The 18,489-nt window shown below is 31.1% G+C and overlaps 1 protein-coding gene across 4 annotated transcripts; it reads right to left on the bottom strand.

The window, feature by feature from the left end:
• Positions 1–5,219: 5,219 nt before the first annotated feature.
• LOC123695734 (facilitated trehalose transporter Tret1-like) lies at positions 5,220–11,317 on the bottom strand. 4 transcript variants are annotated; one of them, XM_045641646.1, is made up of 10 exons: positions 11,140–11,317; positions 10,869–11,033; positions 9,275–9,320; positions 8,897–8,997; positions 7,830–7,970; positions 7,451–7,534; positions 6,876–7,154; positions 6,458–6,572; positions 6,145–6,279; positions 5,220–5,872 (listed from the first exon to the last, which is right to left on the bottom strand). In XM_045641646.1, exons 2-10 carry the CDS (start codon positions 10,878–10,880, stop codon positions 5,355–5,357), a joined length of 1,431 nt encoding a protein of 476 aa, XP_045497602.1. In that variant the 5' UTR covers positions 10,881–11,033; positions 11,140–11,317; the 3' UTR covers positions 5,220–5,354. The 4 variants fall into 4 exon arrangements, with proteins under 4 accessions (XP_045497602.1, XP_045497600.1, XP_045497601.1 ...); XM_045641644.1 differs by having other exon boundaries at positions 8,882–8,997; positions 11,140–11,290; XM_045641645.1 differs by lacking the exon at positions 11,140–11,317 and having other exon boundaries at positions 8,882–8,997; positions 10,869–10,929; positions 11,016–11,027.
• Positions 11,318–18,489: the final 7,172 nt, after the last annotated feature.

Genomic DNA, 18,489 nt, shown 5'->3' with positions numbered 1-18,489 from the left:
TACATGTACAGAATAAACAAACTATTGGTCCATAGATTACATTGTTATAAGTTCAATAATATGTATACATGAACGATGAATGCATTTTACTTGTATGTACAAAGAACATTTTGCAAAATAATTGAAGCACTAATCATCATTACATTCTTCCTTTTCTTCATAAGTATGTTCTTCTTTACTAAATCACTTGTCATTTTATTTCCGTAACAAGTAGTGGCTTGGAAAAAACAAATATCGATCGCATTTGATTATATTTATATTGTGTTAAAAGAAGTGCTTTGGTTTAATTATTTATTAAATACTTTTACTAAATGGAATATATAAAGATAAAATAAATAATCTTTGTCAATAAATAAGAAAAAAACCAAACACTTATCTTTTGAAAGTTGTGAAAAACTTTCTCATAACCTCACTTTTTATGAAACAATTCCAGCGATTCCTTCGTAAGCCGAAACAATAATACGAATAAGTCGATTTATTTCACCCTACCTTGTTATATCAATTGGAAACAATGGAAAATTGAGTATATAAGTATTACAGATTTACAATAGTCAATTATTAATAGACACTCGTCAATTAATTTGCGAGGAACTCAAAGCTAGGCCCTGTTGAGTTTTACTTTGATCCTCACTAAAGGCCTTTAATTTTACAAAGAGATTATTATGTCAAGGAACCACGGTAACATGAATTAGTTATTATTATTGTACATTCTGTCAACATTCATGAAATATGTATGACCAATTCACCGTAGTGATCATTAGAGCTTCTATTAATTAACAATTCCATTCATTATTTACCCGTGGACGACTACGTGTAATGGATTTGACATAGGTATAATATATCTATACTAAAAGTCCTGTTTATATGTAACTAGTAGAGTCTTAGACATATTATTGTTCCTCTCTCACAATTTTAAAAATAATGTGTGAAGACTGAAGATACAGAAGACACAAACACATGAAATACAATAATATCTAGTATAATATTTTATAGTAACCATATTCGAATAGTAAATTATTATTTTTGTGTTGAACAATGAACAGTCCATTTATTGTGATGAGCAATAAGCATTATCTGTAGATATTATAAATCCTCTTCGCCTTACTTCATTATATCACTAAAAAAGTTACTACTCCCTTGATTTTAAAATTCGGGATTTTTTAACAGATAGAGTGCTTAAAGAGGAAAGTTAACATACACAACCTCGGGGAGGATCGCTGGTATATTAAAAATTATTTTCAAAAATGAACCAAAAGAGAAGGGCTGCAATAATAATCTATGGCAGAAGCAACGTTGGCGAAGATTAGTGTTTACCAAGCCGCCGCAAGATCCCGGATTAAGACGACCGGCTGTTAGCTACATTAGTTCAACCAACGTTTTTAGAGTTCCCCAGCTAATAAAAACGCGAGAAACCTGTGCAGGTTGTAAAGAATTTCATCATTTGAATTTGTTAAATCTTAAGACTTATTGTGAAATCAAATTGTTTTATTACGACATAAACAATTTACTATGTGAAAGAAAACATAAAAGAAATAAGTACCTATAATTAAGAAGCTGTATATAATAGCATTATTATTTAGTATCCAATTGAAATTAAACTATGATACTAATTTTTTGTGTCCCGGGAAAATCACATTTAAATAGGGTAATGTTTATTTTGTATTGCCTTTCAAACACGTCTTGCCTCGAATATTTGAAGAGCAAAACGATTTTCTATAATAATAATACGATATAATAATAATTTAATACATAACGGAATACATCTTTTCCCAAATGTTGGAACTAAAATTGCGCTCTTAAGTAGCATTATAGGTAGCAACAATGGCTTGAGCTTGATCAATAATTACGAAGAGCTTCAGGCAATATCAGCGTCGTGTGTGAATGGTCTACAACTCTGAACCCTCTCAATTTAGAGCTTAAAAAATATAAAATAAAATAAAATTGATTTATTTCAGGAGTATTTCCCATACAAGAACATTCAGTTTCAAATAAAAAATCAATAAGTCAAAATAAAATAAAGTAATAAATAAAAATCAAATAAAAATTAAATTGCAAAATTTCTACATACAAAACATTAAAATCGATAAAATAAAATAAATTAAATTAATTGGTCCAATATTAAAATAATAAAATTTGATAAAATTTGAAATTGAAAATTGATTTGATTGATTGATTTTAATTTGCTTAGCAAACTTTGTACTATCAAGATTTATCTCTACGACGTGAAATTATATGCACTAAAGCGAAAATACATAATGTGTCGTGAGCGGTGAGTCCCGCCCAAGAAGCTTATTTGGTCCCGCCAGACTATATTTCTACGTCTGTACATTTAGATACAGATAAACAATTGTTTTGAATTTAATACCAATTACTTTAAATATTATTTTGGTACCGATAGACATTCATCTATGTTACCGTTATTGTTGCTGGCTGAATTGATCTCAATTAAAGGAAAAAGTAGGTAAACGTCTTTCCCAAAAATATTATAAAAAGACTTTGGTTTTGTGATCATGAATCATCATGATTTAAATAATTTAAAGTTAACAAATTTCAAATTGAAACCATTCATTTGTTTTACTTTTGTTTAATGTCATTGAGCATGAAAACTATCAATTATTTATATTCAAACCACACAATTAGCTACATACATTGAGATAATATTAATATGGAGACGATACCGCCTACATCACTTATGTTCCACTCAACATACGTCATGTGGCGTAACTGCACTCAGTCGCTTGCTCGCTCATTGGCGCGAACGTCACGCTCATTTTTTATTTGTTTTAAAGTGAAACGCATCAAATATGCCTACGTGTGTGTTACGATATTGCACAAATAATACAAAGAATACGGAAAAGTGCAAAGGAATAACTTTTCATCAGTTTAGTAACTAGATAATAATTTTTAAAACTTAGTTAGAGCAAAATTTTTGGCGGGCGACATTTTGTCATAGATTAAAAATTTAAGATATGACATTGGGCATGAAATAAGTGTTGTTAGTAATAATTGCTGGCGTATATTTTTATAGTTTATAATAATAATTTTACATATTTAGAAAAGCATAGACTGGTTGTTAATTGAAAAAAGGTGAAATCATGAAATATGAAAATCAATTACTCAATCACCAATTTTTTTTTGTTAATTGATTATAATCAAGTTTTTAATTGATATTGTATAAGCTACTGACTTGAACGTATAATTGAATTATTATTTATTTATCTGCACTAATATTATAAAGAGGAAAACTTTGTTTGTTTGTTTGATTCTAATTAATAGGCTCATAAACTACTGGACCGATTTTGATGAAAGGAGAATGCCCATTTTTGGTACTGGTTTTTCTCATGCATCAAGACAACAATACTATTAAAAAAAATCTCGGCAATTTAGAGGCCTTCTTACCATCGGAAAATATATTTTGAACAGGGAATGTTTTGTAAAATCTAATAAGACATGTAATTGTTTAGATCCATTATTATAGATTTAGTGTCCATTACCGGTTACCACGGTAACCAAGCGGTTACTTATTACATTTACTATGGTAAATAGCTAAATGTATTAATATCGATTATTGTTTTCATTGAATTACAAAAAAAATCAATTAACATAAAATCACTCTTTAAGGTATTGTTTATACACTGTAGGTTGTTTTAACAAAGATAGTGAAGTAAAATAATATAAATATGTATATATAAAAAAAATATTATTATGACATAGCTTGGTAGGTAACCAGTTATTTCTTATTTGTTTCTTTCTTCGAATATGTAGTGAAAAAATGATTCAAACAACAACAACAACATGTAAACCGAATAAAAACTCAATTGGCATTTTTTAAGTATATATTTAGGTTTTCTTGAAATCCGTCCCGGAAGATTTCTGGTGCCTACCTACACTAGCCGATGAACAGATAGACTTTGTCTGAAAGCATAAGCTCTACGCATAGATTAAAATATATGTTAATCGAAAAATAACCTTTGGACGATAAAATGTTACCTAAATCACACATAAACCTAACTAAATCGGGGTTATTTAAGTTTTGAGGTTATTTCACATTTTTTCTCAATATCTTGAAAACCCCTGTTTTTATCACAAAAAAATCAATTGGTAAAAATCTTTTGAATATCGAAGAACCCTCCAAAACCACTCTGGCATTGACGCAACACTGTACTGTGGTCCATACTTTCATGGGCATTCTTCTTTGGCACAGACAATCTTAAGACCCTGAGAAAGAACATAGGCTACTTTTTATTGCGAAATATGTGCCACGGGCGAAGCCGGGGCGGACCGCTAGTTCAGAGATAAGTAATTAATATTTTTTCTATTCAAGGTTTCCATGTCTGGGCCGTGAAGAAAGGGAAAAATTATTTTTTTTCTAAAAAAGGCTCAATTTGTAAGGAATAAAACTTCCCATAGCCCTGACTGAACCTAAAACGTCACTATTTACATCATCCTATATTATATGCCAGATATTGTTAGCCCCGCGTAGTAAAGTCAGTTTATACCTAAAATAAATATTAAGTAAGTACAAAGAAAATTTCAAGTCAACGTGCATGTAAGGAGTGGCACCCAATAAAATAGACAGAATAAAACAAAGTGTCGCCTCTATAGCGGTGAGTCAGTGACATCGCATAATCTATGACAGTCTAGCCGTCATTCGCGCGCCCCGCGCCGCCGCGCTTGGCGCACAGATTTTGTTCGTGGTGTCTGCTCCATATTAATATTATCTCAATGGCTACATATTAGTTATTCTCAAACTAAATAAAATTGCAATTTAAAGGGATCGTAAATATTAAATAAAAGTCTAAAACGAACGGAAATTGCAAGCTTGGCTGTACGTTTTCAAGGAACCATTTATTGGAAATTAGTTTAAAAGACAAACCATTATATGTTTGAAACAACTTTTTAATGTGTCTTCGAATGTACCCCAAGAAATATATTGCTGCGTGTAGTTTTATTTCTCTTCAAAAAAAAAATGAATATCATGTTATTTAGATATAAGCTTCTTGCATGTTATGCTTATGCCATAGACACGAAACATAAAGTTTTGTGCCACAGTTAATTAAGCAAATAAAAAAATAAAATAAGAAATAAATTCTAACTGTTATAATATTTTTGTTGCTAATTGTTACGTGGCAACATATTTGAAATCGAACCAAGTCGAACCAATTCCCAACATCTTTATTAGGAGAAAGAATTGAATTAGTAAAAATAAAACCTCTTAATAAAATGGAATTCATATATTTATTTTAATTTTCAATACAAATATATTTGCAGTCATCTGTTATAATAATTAAATTTGATTAATAACTATCTAGACTTAATGTAGTATATGAATACTTTATGAATACGTATAACAATCAAATTTCTATTATTCCATCTATATTCGTAATTTCTTGATTTTTATTCTTTTTACCCTGGAGTAAATCTTGAATTTCGCTCAAACTCTTACCATTAGTTTCGGGGAGCATAAAATATGTAAAAATCACGCCAATTAAGGCTACCAAAGCATACACGCCCATACAACCAGCAATGCCTATAGCATATTCGGCAATGTAATACAATTGGTTAATAGGAATACTAATAGATCCAAAAAGGTTTGACGCGACTATGGCAGTAATTCTCACATTTATAGGGAACATTTCAGCCTTTAACACTACCTCAATCGAATTTAAACCGACTTCAGCGAAAAAGACGAATAGAAGAATCGAAAATAACGGCCCATCAGCGATGCTTTTAAGAATCTGGCTGACGGGGATTGTGTCACGAATGAAGAAGTATGCTGCAGTGATTGCGATACTAATACTTGCACCAATGAACGAACAAATGAGCAGACGTCGCCGTCCCAGCGAATCGACTAGAATTGCTGCAAGGATACCTGTAATTAAAATGTGTGTGAGACGTAGGTATGTAATTATTTAAAAAATATATAAATTATGTTAATCGTGGAACAGATTAATTTATTTTAAATCGTAAATAATTTGACGGGCTACTAAGCTGCCCATGTTCTTCGTGAAATACGGATACTTTCAAAAGCTATTTATTGTTGTAGGCAGTAAATTTTGGGCAAATATCGGTTCGTTGCATTATTATGATTTTGGAATAGTTTATCACTTAATAATATATAAATTTGATTTGAAATAAACTTACCCGCAACAGCCTGAACACCCAAAACTATAATTATCAAGTTTTCCATTGAAATAGAAAACGTACTCTCGCCAAGTATTCGAGAGTAAAAATGGTAATATGATACCGTTCCTGATATTTGCTGAAGTAATTTAAAACCTGAAATTATTAAAAATATTTTAATCTATAAATCAAGTCAAGAAACATTATATGTATTTATTAATGGATACAAGATGACAGTTTTGTTACTCTAACAGATATTAACGAAACTAAACAAGAAAAAAAAACAAAATTCATAATATAAATTTTACAATTACAAAAACGTGCAATGTCTTACCAAAAACAATTACAATAGCTTTAACGTAAATTATTCTTCTGAAGAGTTCGAAAATCGACGTTGAATGTTGCATTTCCTTTTTAACGTGAGATATCATTCTTTCAAGCTCTTGTCCCTATAAAGTAAAAAAAAATGTATGAGCAATTTTGGAAAAATTAAAGAAAAAATATCTCCCTACTAATGCAATTTGAAAGAAATATTGTTTTGCTAAATAATAATTATACGAAAGTAGCTTATTTAAAACTATTTAACATTTTAGGTAAATTGATATCACAAGCGGCCACATAATACGTAACTTCGATTTCGAATTGCATTGGTTCAAACAAATTCGCACAAAATATTTTAACATTTTTGTTCATAACATTAACATTTAATACAAAAGTTTCATTTACTAAAAAAGCAATCAAATCTTACTCACTACATCAGAACAGTCACCACGTAATCTCATCAACGCATCCCTCGCTTCCTCAATTTTATCTTTCCTTATAAGATAATACGGAGACTCAGGGATAGAATAGCAAGCTGCAAAATATAGTACTGGCATAAGTGGGAGCCAGTAATTAAAGGCCTTGTAAGATACCAGAGAACCAATACCGACGATGAACAGGCTCCCGATATAGCCCATAAAACTGGTCACACCAATGAGCCTGCCTCTAATACCTTGATCTGCTATTTCTGACACATACACTATTATTACCTGAGAAAAAAATTTATAGTTGGTAAATATTTTTCAACGTTCATTTACAAAGAAAAAAAAGCTATGGAGAATTTTCAAATTTAAATTTAGAATCTCATGCGCCAATCAATATATTTTATAACTTGCCAGTTATACCCGGCAATGTGAACTGATTATATGAGAGAGAAAAAGCGTCTTCATAAAGCGCGTAAGTCGAAATTGTGTAACAATTGTCATGAAAAAATCCACAGAATTTACAATTGAAATTGATACAGCTGAAGGTAAGAAATATTAACTTGAGTATAAAAATCACATACAACGGATACTATACCCGAACCGATGCCCCAAAGAAACACCGCAAAACACAGCATCCAAGCTTTATTCGCTGCTGCAGAAAATATCTGAAAAGATAATCCTCTTATACGTGTTTCGTTCTAAACGAACTTTCTGCAAGCGAACTCATGAGATTCGAGATGGTTTAGGTTTTAATTAATAAATAATACACATCAGTATATGATTAAAGAATATTATGTTGATAATAAAAATACAAAGAATTTATAAGTCAGAACTTAACAAGAAGGCAAAAATTAGGCAGCAACTAAATTGAAATTGTACTGAACCAAATGAAAATGAAATTTATCGCATTTATTCTAGATTAAGGATAATTTATTTGCTCTTGCAATTATCTTCACTTACCATTGCAATAAGAAAAAATAGAGCACTGAATAACACAGTCGGTCGCCTGCCAAAGCGATCACAAACAAAAAGTGTTAGCAAACTCCCAAACATATATCCAGGTGATGGTAGAAATGATATCCACCACAACCATGTGTCAAGCTGAAATTATAGTTTATGATAAAATTTACATATTTTTATTCGCCATTCCGTTATGGTAACTAATCTGATTTTTAACTAAAATGGTTCAAAATTTAGATAAGTTTATATATTTGTCAATACCTAATTCAATCATAAAAGCTGGTATTAGAAAAGATTTCTATATTTAAATATTTGCAAGGGACAAAATTGGAAAGTTAATCAAAATATCCCAAACATATAAAATTAATTCTTAATAAGTACCTATTATTAAATCAAATGATCACACTACTAATAGTAAGGAAATTAGGAATGTTATTACTTATATGCACTACCAACAATGTGCTACCAAAACTTTACTTTGTACCTGCACCTGATAAATGCACTTATTTATTAATGTTTCCGTAATGGTTCCAAGAAATTGAAGCCTGAATTTACGCTTGCATTTCAGTCCTACTTTATATGTGTAATTAAACGCGTGCTATATTTCACTTGGCAGATTATATTATGAAGTGTTCTAATAGACTACAGGCCCGCGTTGAAAAAATTATGGGTCATTTGACCCACCAGGTGACCTATCTAGAACGATATAAGAGCATAAAATAATAAGATTCAGCACAATGACGTCACTTGTAAGCTGTCCACCTGAGTGCAGATGATAATTCGAAAGTTCAGGTAGAGATTTTCTCCCCTTGTCTCCATGATTTTTGTACGCCGTTGCGGAATAATGGATTAAAAGCAATATAGAAATAGTATGACACAGATGCCGTACAAAAATGGTGGTCCACAAAGTCGGAATTTATTTTTATTTTTCGACAGTTGCCGGGGTAAATTTGGTCATTTGATTTGTTTGTTTGTAAGTAATTGTGTGTAAGTACTTTTTAAACGAAATAACAAATCAATGACAGATTAAATGAAGAATTATATATACTTGCACTATATATACTTGCACCATCCACGTCGATAGATGTCCGATGTTTTATAACAAGCGGTGACATCATTGGAGTAAACCACCCTGATGCTAAACCCGATGTAGTAGTAACTAATGCCACTGAAATATAAAAAATAGTACCTATCTACAAAATTGTTTATTTTATGATTGTCTATGATGAGAACAAGATATAATTGGAATAGTAATTGGATAGGATGGGATTGGACTCAAAAACTGTAAAGGGGTCATTTATATTCTAGTACAAGCTACCCCAGCGACGACGGAAGTATATTATAATCATCGTATGTTTACAAAAAAATGGCATAAAGAATAAATATAAGTAATATATTTTATTTTATTTGCACCTATCCAACGATATGACCATAAAATTACTTACGAGCGCTTGTAACAGCATATTGCGTGTATCTTCGGTCTTCCATTACCTGCATTATATAAATCACAACCATATTAATTATTATTATTTAGTATGGGTGTAGGAAGTTCATCATCATCATTATCATCAGATTCAAATTCAAGTAATTTATTGCATACTAATACATTTTACATTTTTGAAACATTATGCAGGTATTGCAATACAATATTATATTTAAATTACATTAATCATGTCACATACATTACAATTTTCCAATACACAGATTACAAATTAGTCATAATAATAATATACAATTTAGATATGTCCGGGATTTTACATTATAAATATTCATAGATAACTAGTCCATCTTATTATATCCCCACTAGCCCACTGCTGGAACACGGCCCTCTTAAGAAGGTTTAGCAGGCCGAGACAAATGTCAAAACGCCAAGGAATAGAATACGCTATCGATAGAAATTGACATAAGCGTACGATGTTTTGCCTAAGGATTCGGTCCAAATTCGGTCACCCTACCAACGACAATGACGACCACGAACAAAATTTTCAACCAGGCGCAATTAAATAAAATTGTGCAAAACATAATTAAAATGACATTTAAGAATTTCCTGTCATATTGGTGTTTGGAAACATTTTTTTTGAGATCAATGAATAAACAAACAGGTTTTTCATAGAAACGGAGGCTCCTGGAAAAAAATGTATTTAACATTTTTTATAGATAATTAGATGATCTACAATTTTGGTTCAGGTGATTGTATGATAAACTTATCGTCTCAGCGAAAATCGCAAAAAAACCCTATTTTTTTATTAATTGACCTCGAAATTTTTTATTTCCGAGTACTAGAATGACGAGAGATTTAAATATTGATTTTGAACAAATTTCGTCTTCGTCGTTGGTAGTGTGACCGAACCATTACCAAAATGTCATGAGCTTATGTCAATAATTAGCGTTAGCAGTTTCTATTCCATGGCGTTATGTACGTTTGTCTAAAGGCCTAGGTCTTAGAAGAGAGTTACGTCACTTCAAATAGGTATACCGGAATGAAGCTGCAGCCCAAATAGTGTACTAAGCATTAATGTATCTTATAAGGAAGTAAGTTAAGTTAAACATCGACAAAGAAGAAATAAGTAGATAATTATAATAATTTTGGAAATAATTGTACTTTAATTTGAATTGTATTTTATAAAATAATTTTAACACACAATAACTATGTTCCACGCGCCGAAGACACATAAACAAATTATTATTTCGTACCTATATAAATTAGGCACTATCTCTTCTCATTTATTACGAAACGGATTGATCGATTTGTAGAGGTTCTGTGTAGATTAGCTATTCTATTATACCCAAAAAAAAATCGTCGAATTGGGAACATCCTCCTTGTTCCACATCACTTTTAAAAAACAGAACAAGTAAAATAAGAAGAAAACTATTTTAAAGAAGCAAGAAGGAATAAAGTGATCGATCTTCATGATTTCTTACAATGTTTATACAGTACACTATTTTCTTTATGGATTCTCCACATATACAATAGTTATGCTAATAAAGTACATATTTTCCTGGTATAAAAGCGAAACGGCGTAAAAAGTTCATACTTACATATAACTTCATTTTGCGAAGTATCAAAAAAATTCTTGTTTAAAAGTTCACATAGGTAACACTAAAAAAAATAATGCAATGAGAATATATAAAACTACTATTGTTTTTTCATTCAGTAGGTATACAATAATTGGATGAAAACTATACCGACGATACGTCGATTACCTATAAGAAACAAAACAATATAAGAAATGCGTAGGTATTTCATTCATAACAGGTTTTCACATCTGCACCAAAACAACCGTAACAGGAAAATCGTTGGAATAAATACCTTAGACGCTCCTTTTATAATACTAGATGTGCCGCGCGGTTTCACCCGCGGACGATATTAAAGTATTTGTATAAATTATGTGTTATTCTAGTAACAAACATCCAGCCGCACAAACTTTCGCCGAGATAATAATATGAACAAGTAGGTATGCTTAGAAATTAGAATACATATACAGGTGTCCCATAAGTCGACGTCAAGCCGAAATTTTCTGAAAGGTAATGCCACACCAGTTATTAGAAAAATTAAAAAAAAAATATTTAAGTCATGTATTTTTGAAGCTATGGATTTTTTTATTTAATTCCAGAAAATGTACACCATGTGACAGTTTTTTTCATTCCTGTTGTTACAAATATTTATTTTTTGCCAATTTTTTTTTCTCTTACGTCATCCCTAATAGTGCTTTATGTAACCTGTGATCCTAAACCCTGTAACGATCACTCCAACTTGTAGGAAGATGTCATTTTATACCGTACCAAGTTTTCAAAATTAATTTTTCGCACTACTTCAACTGATCGTCCTGAAAAAAAAATGTACTAGTCCAGTTTGGCAGGTAGCTTTACAAGTTAGTGCATTTAATAAGGATTCTAACGTGGTATAACACTTACTGCATTATATCTTAGATCGGCCATAAAAAAATTTTTGGCTGCAGTCTAGCAAAATTGCGTTTTCAACAAGTTATTTGACAATTTTTTCCCGGCTATTGAAATGATAAACTGAATTTTTTTTTCTTGTTTATCAATTAGTGTTATATACGCAATGCGCATGAATTTTTTCACATTTATAAAGTTACTTTATGTTACCTTAATCAGGCCTTCAAGATAAGTCTCTTTCCCCCAAAGACATTTCGAGCTAAGTTTGTGCACTCACTACGTTGCAACCGATTACAATTTATACAATTTGATCAGCGCATTATTATCCTTATATAGTCGTTATTAAAATCTGCTGAATACAATTGCCGAAAAACTTATGATTTTCCTAATTAGAAAGTTATAAATTCATTAAATTTCCCATTTTTTGCCTTACAAAAACTATTGATATATACTGCTAAAAGTTATTTTTTCCATTAATTTATTCGAGTTGAATGAGTATTAAACCTTTAAAAAATTTTTTTTGAATTTTGATAATTCTTTAAATATTAAAAAAAATGTTTAAAATAAGTAGGAAAAATCCTAGTGAATTTCTTTAGTCGCGCTCTTTGGGCCGGAGCGTTCTGACGTGTGCTCTACGCTCGATTTTCCTTCATACCGAAGTGAAAGTTGCTCTACTTCATTAAATTTAATATTTTTGTTAATTGATTATTTTTATCTTAGTTTTGTGCAAATATTCGTATTTTTAAACATTTGATTTCGATATGGAAAATAAACGAAAAAAATATGCGTGTAACTACTAGAAAAAAAATTATCTTCGAACATAAAGTTAATGAAACCAAAGGTGATTGGCAAAAATTTCGTTATTTTACGGGGTGTCAGTAAAGGGATGTATATTTCTTTAAAACTAAAGTAAGCTCATAAATTTTCTTATAATATAATTTTTTTTTGAAGTTCCAAAAATGTTTATTTTTCGTTTGAGAAATACGAAACATAATATAAACTTGTATTGAGAACTTGAACTTGGGACATACGGGAAAAATGATTTGTTTACTCCAAAATTCCAAATATGTCGAGGTGTTTTAATTTTTTCTTCTAGTCATTTTGAACGTAGCGGCATGTTATTTGATTATTAATTTTGTAACTTAAATACAGGATGTTGGTTTTATATTCTGATTTTACAGACGCGCTGACAAATTTAGTCTACCATTTCTAGTTTAGACCTCTAAGTACCAATATTAAAACGAATGGATTATCATCACATCATCAAAACTCAGATGTAATGGAAGATCACAATAACATAGAAAATTCAATAGGTGTTGAGAACTAAACAAACACAAGTAACAGAGACGCGAAGAATAAAAAAAGAGGACGAAAACGATAATTCGTTGATGCTTTCCCTTTTCGACGTATTGTTAGGGTACATCACCAATCTGCAAAAAATAAAACTGATGATTCCCAATTGCTGATTAAAAATGAAAAACAAATAATCGACAACAGTGGTGAAAATTTGCTGATCACAATGAAACATCCTTCAGTGGTAGCAGATTTACTCATTTAAAATGTAAAGGAGAGGAGGACAGGAAAACATTATGAATGTGGATGGTGGATTGTATACAGGGTGTAATCGATAAGTATATGCAGGCGATTATGACGTTATTATTGCAGGTATCAAAAAACTTAAAACTGATATCGAAATTACTTTACCTAATGAGCAAAATGACAATTATAACTTTTTAAAAGTATAACGAGAAATATCTAAAAAAATTACTTTATACATTCCCATATCAAGAAGGGAAAATGGGACTAGTAAGTAGAAGTTAAATGTCTAATTCCGGCCAAATACATGAATGCGGAAGATGCGGTTAAAAATAAAAAATTTAATATTTGAAATACAATGCAAAAAAATAACACTTTTGTCATAAATAAGAAACATGACTATTTTTTCCAAATTCAGGGACAACTAAACGTTGCAGAAGCAGAAGCCTGCTTATTTGCTGTTTGGACTGGAGTGAATCATAATCGTCTAATATTAATTTAGTGAGAAACGTCTTCCCAGTTCAAAATGGAGAAATAAACCATCCACGCGAACACCGACATCCACGCGGACGGAGTCGCGGGCGGAAGCTAGTCAAAAATAAATATCTTTTGCGCATTTTTCTATTTTATAATTTTTTACACAAACATTACATTTTTTTTATGATATACAAAATTTGATGGAACGTATTCGCAAATTTTGTGTACTGATAAAAAGAATCACCCGGTGTAATTTTCACGAAAATTGTTTCAAATTGTCATTTTAGGTACTTATTACGAATATTAAATTATGCATACGAATGATTTAATTTTTAAAAATTAAGTGGAGCAACTTTCCCTTAGTACATTTGTATTATTTACATATAGGATGACAGGATGCATTTGTTTGCACTACTAGACCAAACCCTTAAACAAAGTCTGTTTTTAAAAATTTCTTTTTAAATTTAAAAAAACTATTCTAGTGTACCCAAAGCGTTCCTAATAGCTATCACAGTTGACAGATACTACGTACATACAGTTAGGAAACTAAGCCCCCCCCCATAAAATTATGACGTATAGCTATAGGGCTGTTACTTTTTGATATTTAACCGACTTGAAAAATAAAGGAGAAGGTTATCAATTCGGCCTGTATATTTCTGTTTCCTTTTTTTTGTGTACAGTTGATTTTGTGGTAATTTGGAGATTAAAATCCATTAAAATACAAAAATGGCCTAAATATGAATTTACAAGAAGAAACAATCCGAATTAATACAGCTTGTAAAAGTAAATACGTTTTTATCAGTGCTATATTTCGAAATCTAGTTTTGTTATGGACGCCGAAGGCTATTTAATGTACCTAAATTATTTATAACGCTTGATATTTGTATTATACATATATTCAATAATTATTTTAAACCTGAATTTACAATACTTGTATAGGTAGGTATGGGTAGGTATACCTACTAAATTATTTTTAAAACAATAAATTAAATTAAATTAAAAAACACAAGATATGCAAAAATAAATTAAAATTCTTAGATTACAAAATAAAGTACAGATGGAGCATGACAACCGCCCGTCGCCCTTGTCAAAGAAAATACGAAATCAAAAACAAATACGTCGCTGCACCAGTGCTATAGCGCTTATAGTGTCATGCAATACGTCAAAAAGGGTTTGCAATTTAAGTAAAAAAATGCCGTCTTGTGATAATAAAACGCTGTAAAATTTGTTCCCGAAAACAAAAAAAAAGATAAAACATCGTTTCACAGGTTTTCTGTAGATAATTTGGCTAATTTATTTCTTTAATACGAATAATAATTTTACAGATATGAAGGAATACAAAACTTCAACGTATGTTGCCAGTATTTTGAAAATGAATTTGCCATTTTTATTGGTAAAACGGTAAAATGGTTAAAAGATCTTCAGGGTATAATGCTGTTGGATTTTTCGATCGTGAATGTGATTATTTGTATAGTGCACTAAAGGTTCATGATAATTATTAGATTATTTTAATAAGCGTAATACAATATTTTGTTACTTTTATAAAGCTTAAAAACGTCATAGTCGTTTTCGCTAGCGATTTAATTTATGTGAACTCCATGATGGATATGATGAAAATAAAATGTCCCGTATTCTCGACTAAAAACTACCGCTATTCGTATTCATATATTATGAAAAATAAAAAATAATATATAATTATTATAGTTAATATTGAAACTTTTTTTATGTAATTTATTTAATAAAAAATTGAATACAATTATTTTGTCCATATATAACTTTAGTAGGCAGGTACGTCTTTATGTAATAAAAGAATTTAAATAAAAATTAAAACTTGACTTCTCATTTATGTATATAGCCTACGTCACTACCGCCACTAACATAATAATTCAGATCATTGCAATGAAACCTCACAACTCAAAATCGGTCCAACGGTTTATACTGCAGGGCGTGTCAAAGAAATATTCATCCATAAACTCGAAAAACATAACCCTCTTTTTTCCGTAGTCGGGGAAAAATTTGGGAAATTTTTCAATATCTGGCAACATTACACGCATACAGAAGCACCGTGTACGTACAGTGCAGCGGCGAAATGACAGCACACATAGCTTTATTGAAAATGACGATAAATTAAGGCCGCTGCATACGTGACGGGATTTTACCCGGACGGGACGTGACGGGAAGTTTTGGAAACATCGTTGCCTACAAAATGTATCCAAATACGCATATGTCACGGGAACATCGACGGGACGGGAACGTGGACGGGAAAAATATCGTCGCCGACGATGTTTAGCACGTCCCGTCCCGCACGTGCCCCGTCCCGTCCGTGATTTCGCTACGTATGCACAGTCGCTCCGTTCGTGCCGGAGAGATTAATAGTGACGCCTTCCAAGTATCGAAAATGGACGACGAAAAACTGATCGAATGTGTTCGCTCATATCCAGCGTTGTATAGTATAGCGAACCCACAATATTTAGACACAAAGTATAAAAATTATTTATGGCGTAAAATTGCTGTGAAATTGTCATACAGTGAAAACGGTTAGTGTTATTTAATGTATATATTGTGGTATTCCTAACTATACTTAGTCCTTTTCACCTATGATGATTCCTGTGACACTTCATCGTGTTCTGAATTACGTATTTTATGTTTAAAATGCCAAAATAATTTTAGTGCTGCATAATATTTTTGTTTTATGGCGGCATTATTACCAAAAATATAAAAATGAAACATCTTAAGCTTATAAATCAAAAACAGTATTGTTTAGTTTAAATTAATAAATAAATAATTAATAAAAAAATAAATAATAATTAAAGCCAATTCTTGAATTGAAAAATCCATCTTTCGTTGTTCACAACACTAGCACGTTAGATCCGAATCAATGCCACGGTACGTATGCGTTAGCACCACGTTCCCGTTTTGAACGTGGCAATCACGTGCCCGTCCCGCTCACGTCCCGTCCGAGGTATTTTCCCGTCACGTATGCAGCGGCCTTTATTCGGTTTAGTTCGGCAACGCTCCATCTGTCTTTTATTTTGTAATCTAAGTTAAAATTATTATTATATGAGCATAGAACCTCTACCTTTTTGTTTTAGGAAGAAAAAGAAAATAGTTTGACAGGCTTAGTGCTTTACAAAGTGGAGACGCCACGTATCGATAAAAATACAATAATTTTAAAATCTATCTTTTTCTTGCCTAATATTTACGTAATTATGCACATAAATTTAAACAAGATTTTTTTAAGGTTTCCTTTTTTTTATATTTTCGTGCTCTTCTAGATTGCGTAAAAAATAGATGCGATCTTTAAACAGACTGGACTCCTAATAGTAGGGGAGCCCAAGAGGGGATTTTGGGATTTACTCGAGCGCGTCAGATTACTATAAGGGACGGTACCTTAGCTATTCATTAGTACCTCTAGTCAATATGAGCAGTTATGGTTGGTGGGTGCGCTCAGGGGCCCCGCTGGAAAATTTGAATAATCCATAATTCCCTAAGGTTGAGCTCGAATCGTCAGATTAGCGAAATGGGGACTTCTTATATTGTAATTAACCCCCCCATATATTAATCTGACGCGCTCTAATAATATTACTTTAATTTTTTACCCTTTCTTCATAGCGATTAAATCGCCACTTAAATCGTCAGATTAACGTATACTATTTTTCAGTGACGTCCTGGAGCATGCAAAATATCAATATCTAACGCGCTTGAGTATTTCCAAGCCAATTTTTTTCTTTTTTAAATTAAAAAAAAATCAAAAAACCCTTCCCCACCGCTAAAAGTGAAAACATTATAGGACCTTTTTTTCTCGCTATGGTCTAATCTACCAATTCTAATAGGTTCCCGTGACGCTCGAGTAAATCCACATTTAGCATCCTGGGCTCCCCTACTATAATAGGTACTATTTGTAGCTATTCATTTTGGTAGAAAATATGTCAACATAATTTAAAACTCATACTGCCATATCTATAGAAATTAAAAAATAGTCTCTTTTTAACTTGTAGTCAGATACGGTATTTACAAATATATTTATTGAAAGGGCTACAAACTGAAACAATCGATATTTATTGAATATGAAATGACATCACTTTAAACTTTTTTCTATACTATGTATCTTTGTCATTCAAAATCTGTGGATGTGTCACCCGCTACTATCGATCCCCCTCAATACCCTCGAAAACAGGCTTGATGGGGGGGGGAGCCATTTCGAACATTTTGTATGAAGTTTCCTTACTGTATGTATCTGTGACCACAGCGTGGTTTAAATAAGATGGAGAGAGACATTCCATAAAGTGTGAGCGAGACAGATAGTGACACTTATGACATACGGACGCAAATTCTCTGGGGTTTGGAACATTCTTTTGTATCTATTAAAATCCTTAAAATGCTTTATTATAAATTAAGATGAGTTTTATTAAAAAAAAAAACAAATTCAAAAGTTCAAAATATTTTTAATAATTATTTTTGGTACAAAATATGATTAAGTATACAATTCTTACTTCTTACAAAAATATGTAATTCGGTGGATATACATACAAATGCTAAAAATAAATGTCAGTATTTTACAACTAGGTACAACATCATAATTTTATATCATCAACAACAACGTCAGAAATACTTAATGTGAAATCAAATTATTTTTATAAGTTCTCTGATACAATATTTTTAAACAAATTAAAGTAAACTTTAATATTACGGGAGAATATAATTTCGTGAATCGGGATTTTATCTTCAGTACTTAATATGTGAAATC

Source organism: Colias croceus, chromosome 11, assembly GCF_905220415.1.
Source record: "Colias croceus chromosome 11, ilColCroc2.1".
Lineage (NCBI taxonomy): Eukaryota > Metazoa > Arthropoda > Insecta > Lepidoptera > Pieridae > Colias > Colias croceus.
This window is presented reverse-complemented; position numbering and strand designations above follow the sequence as displayed.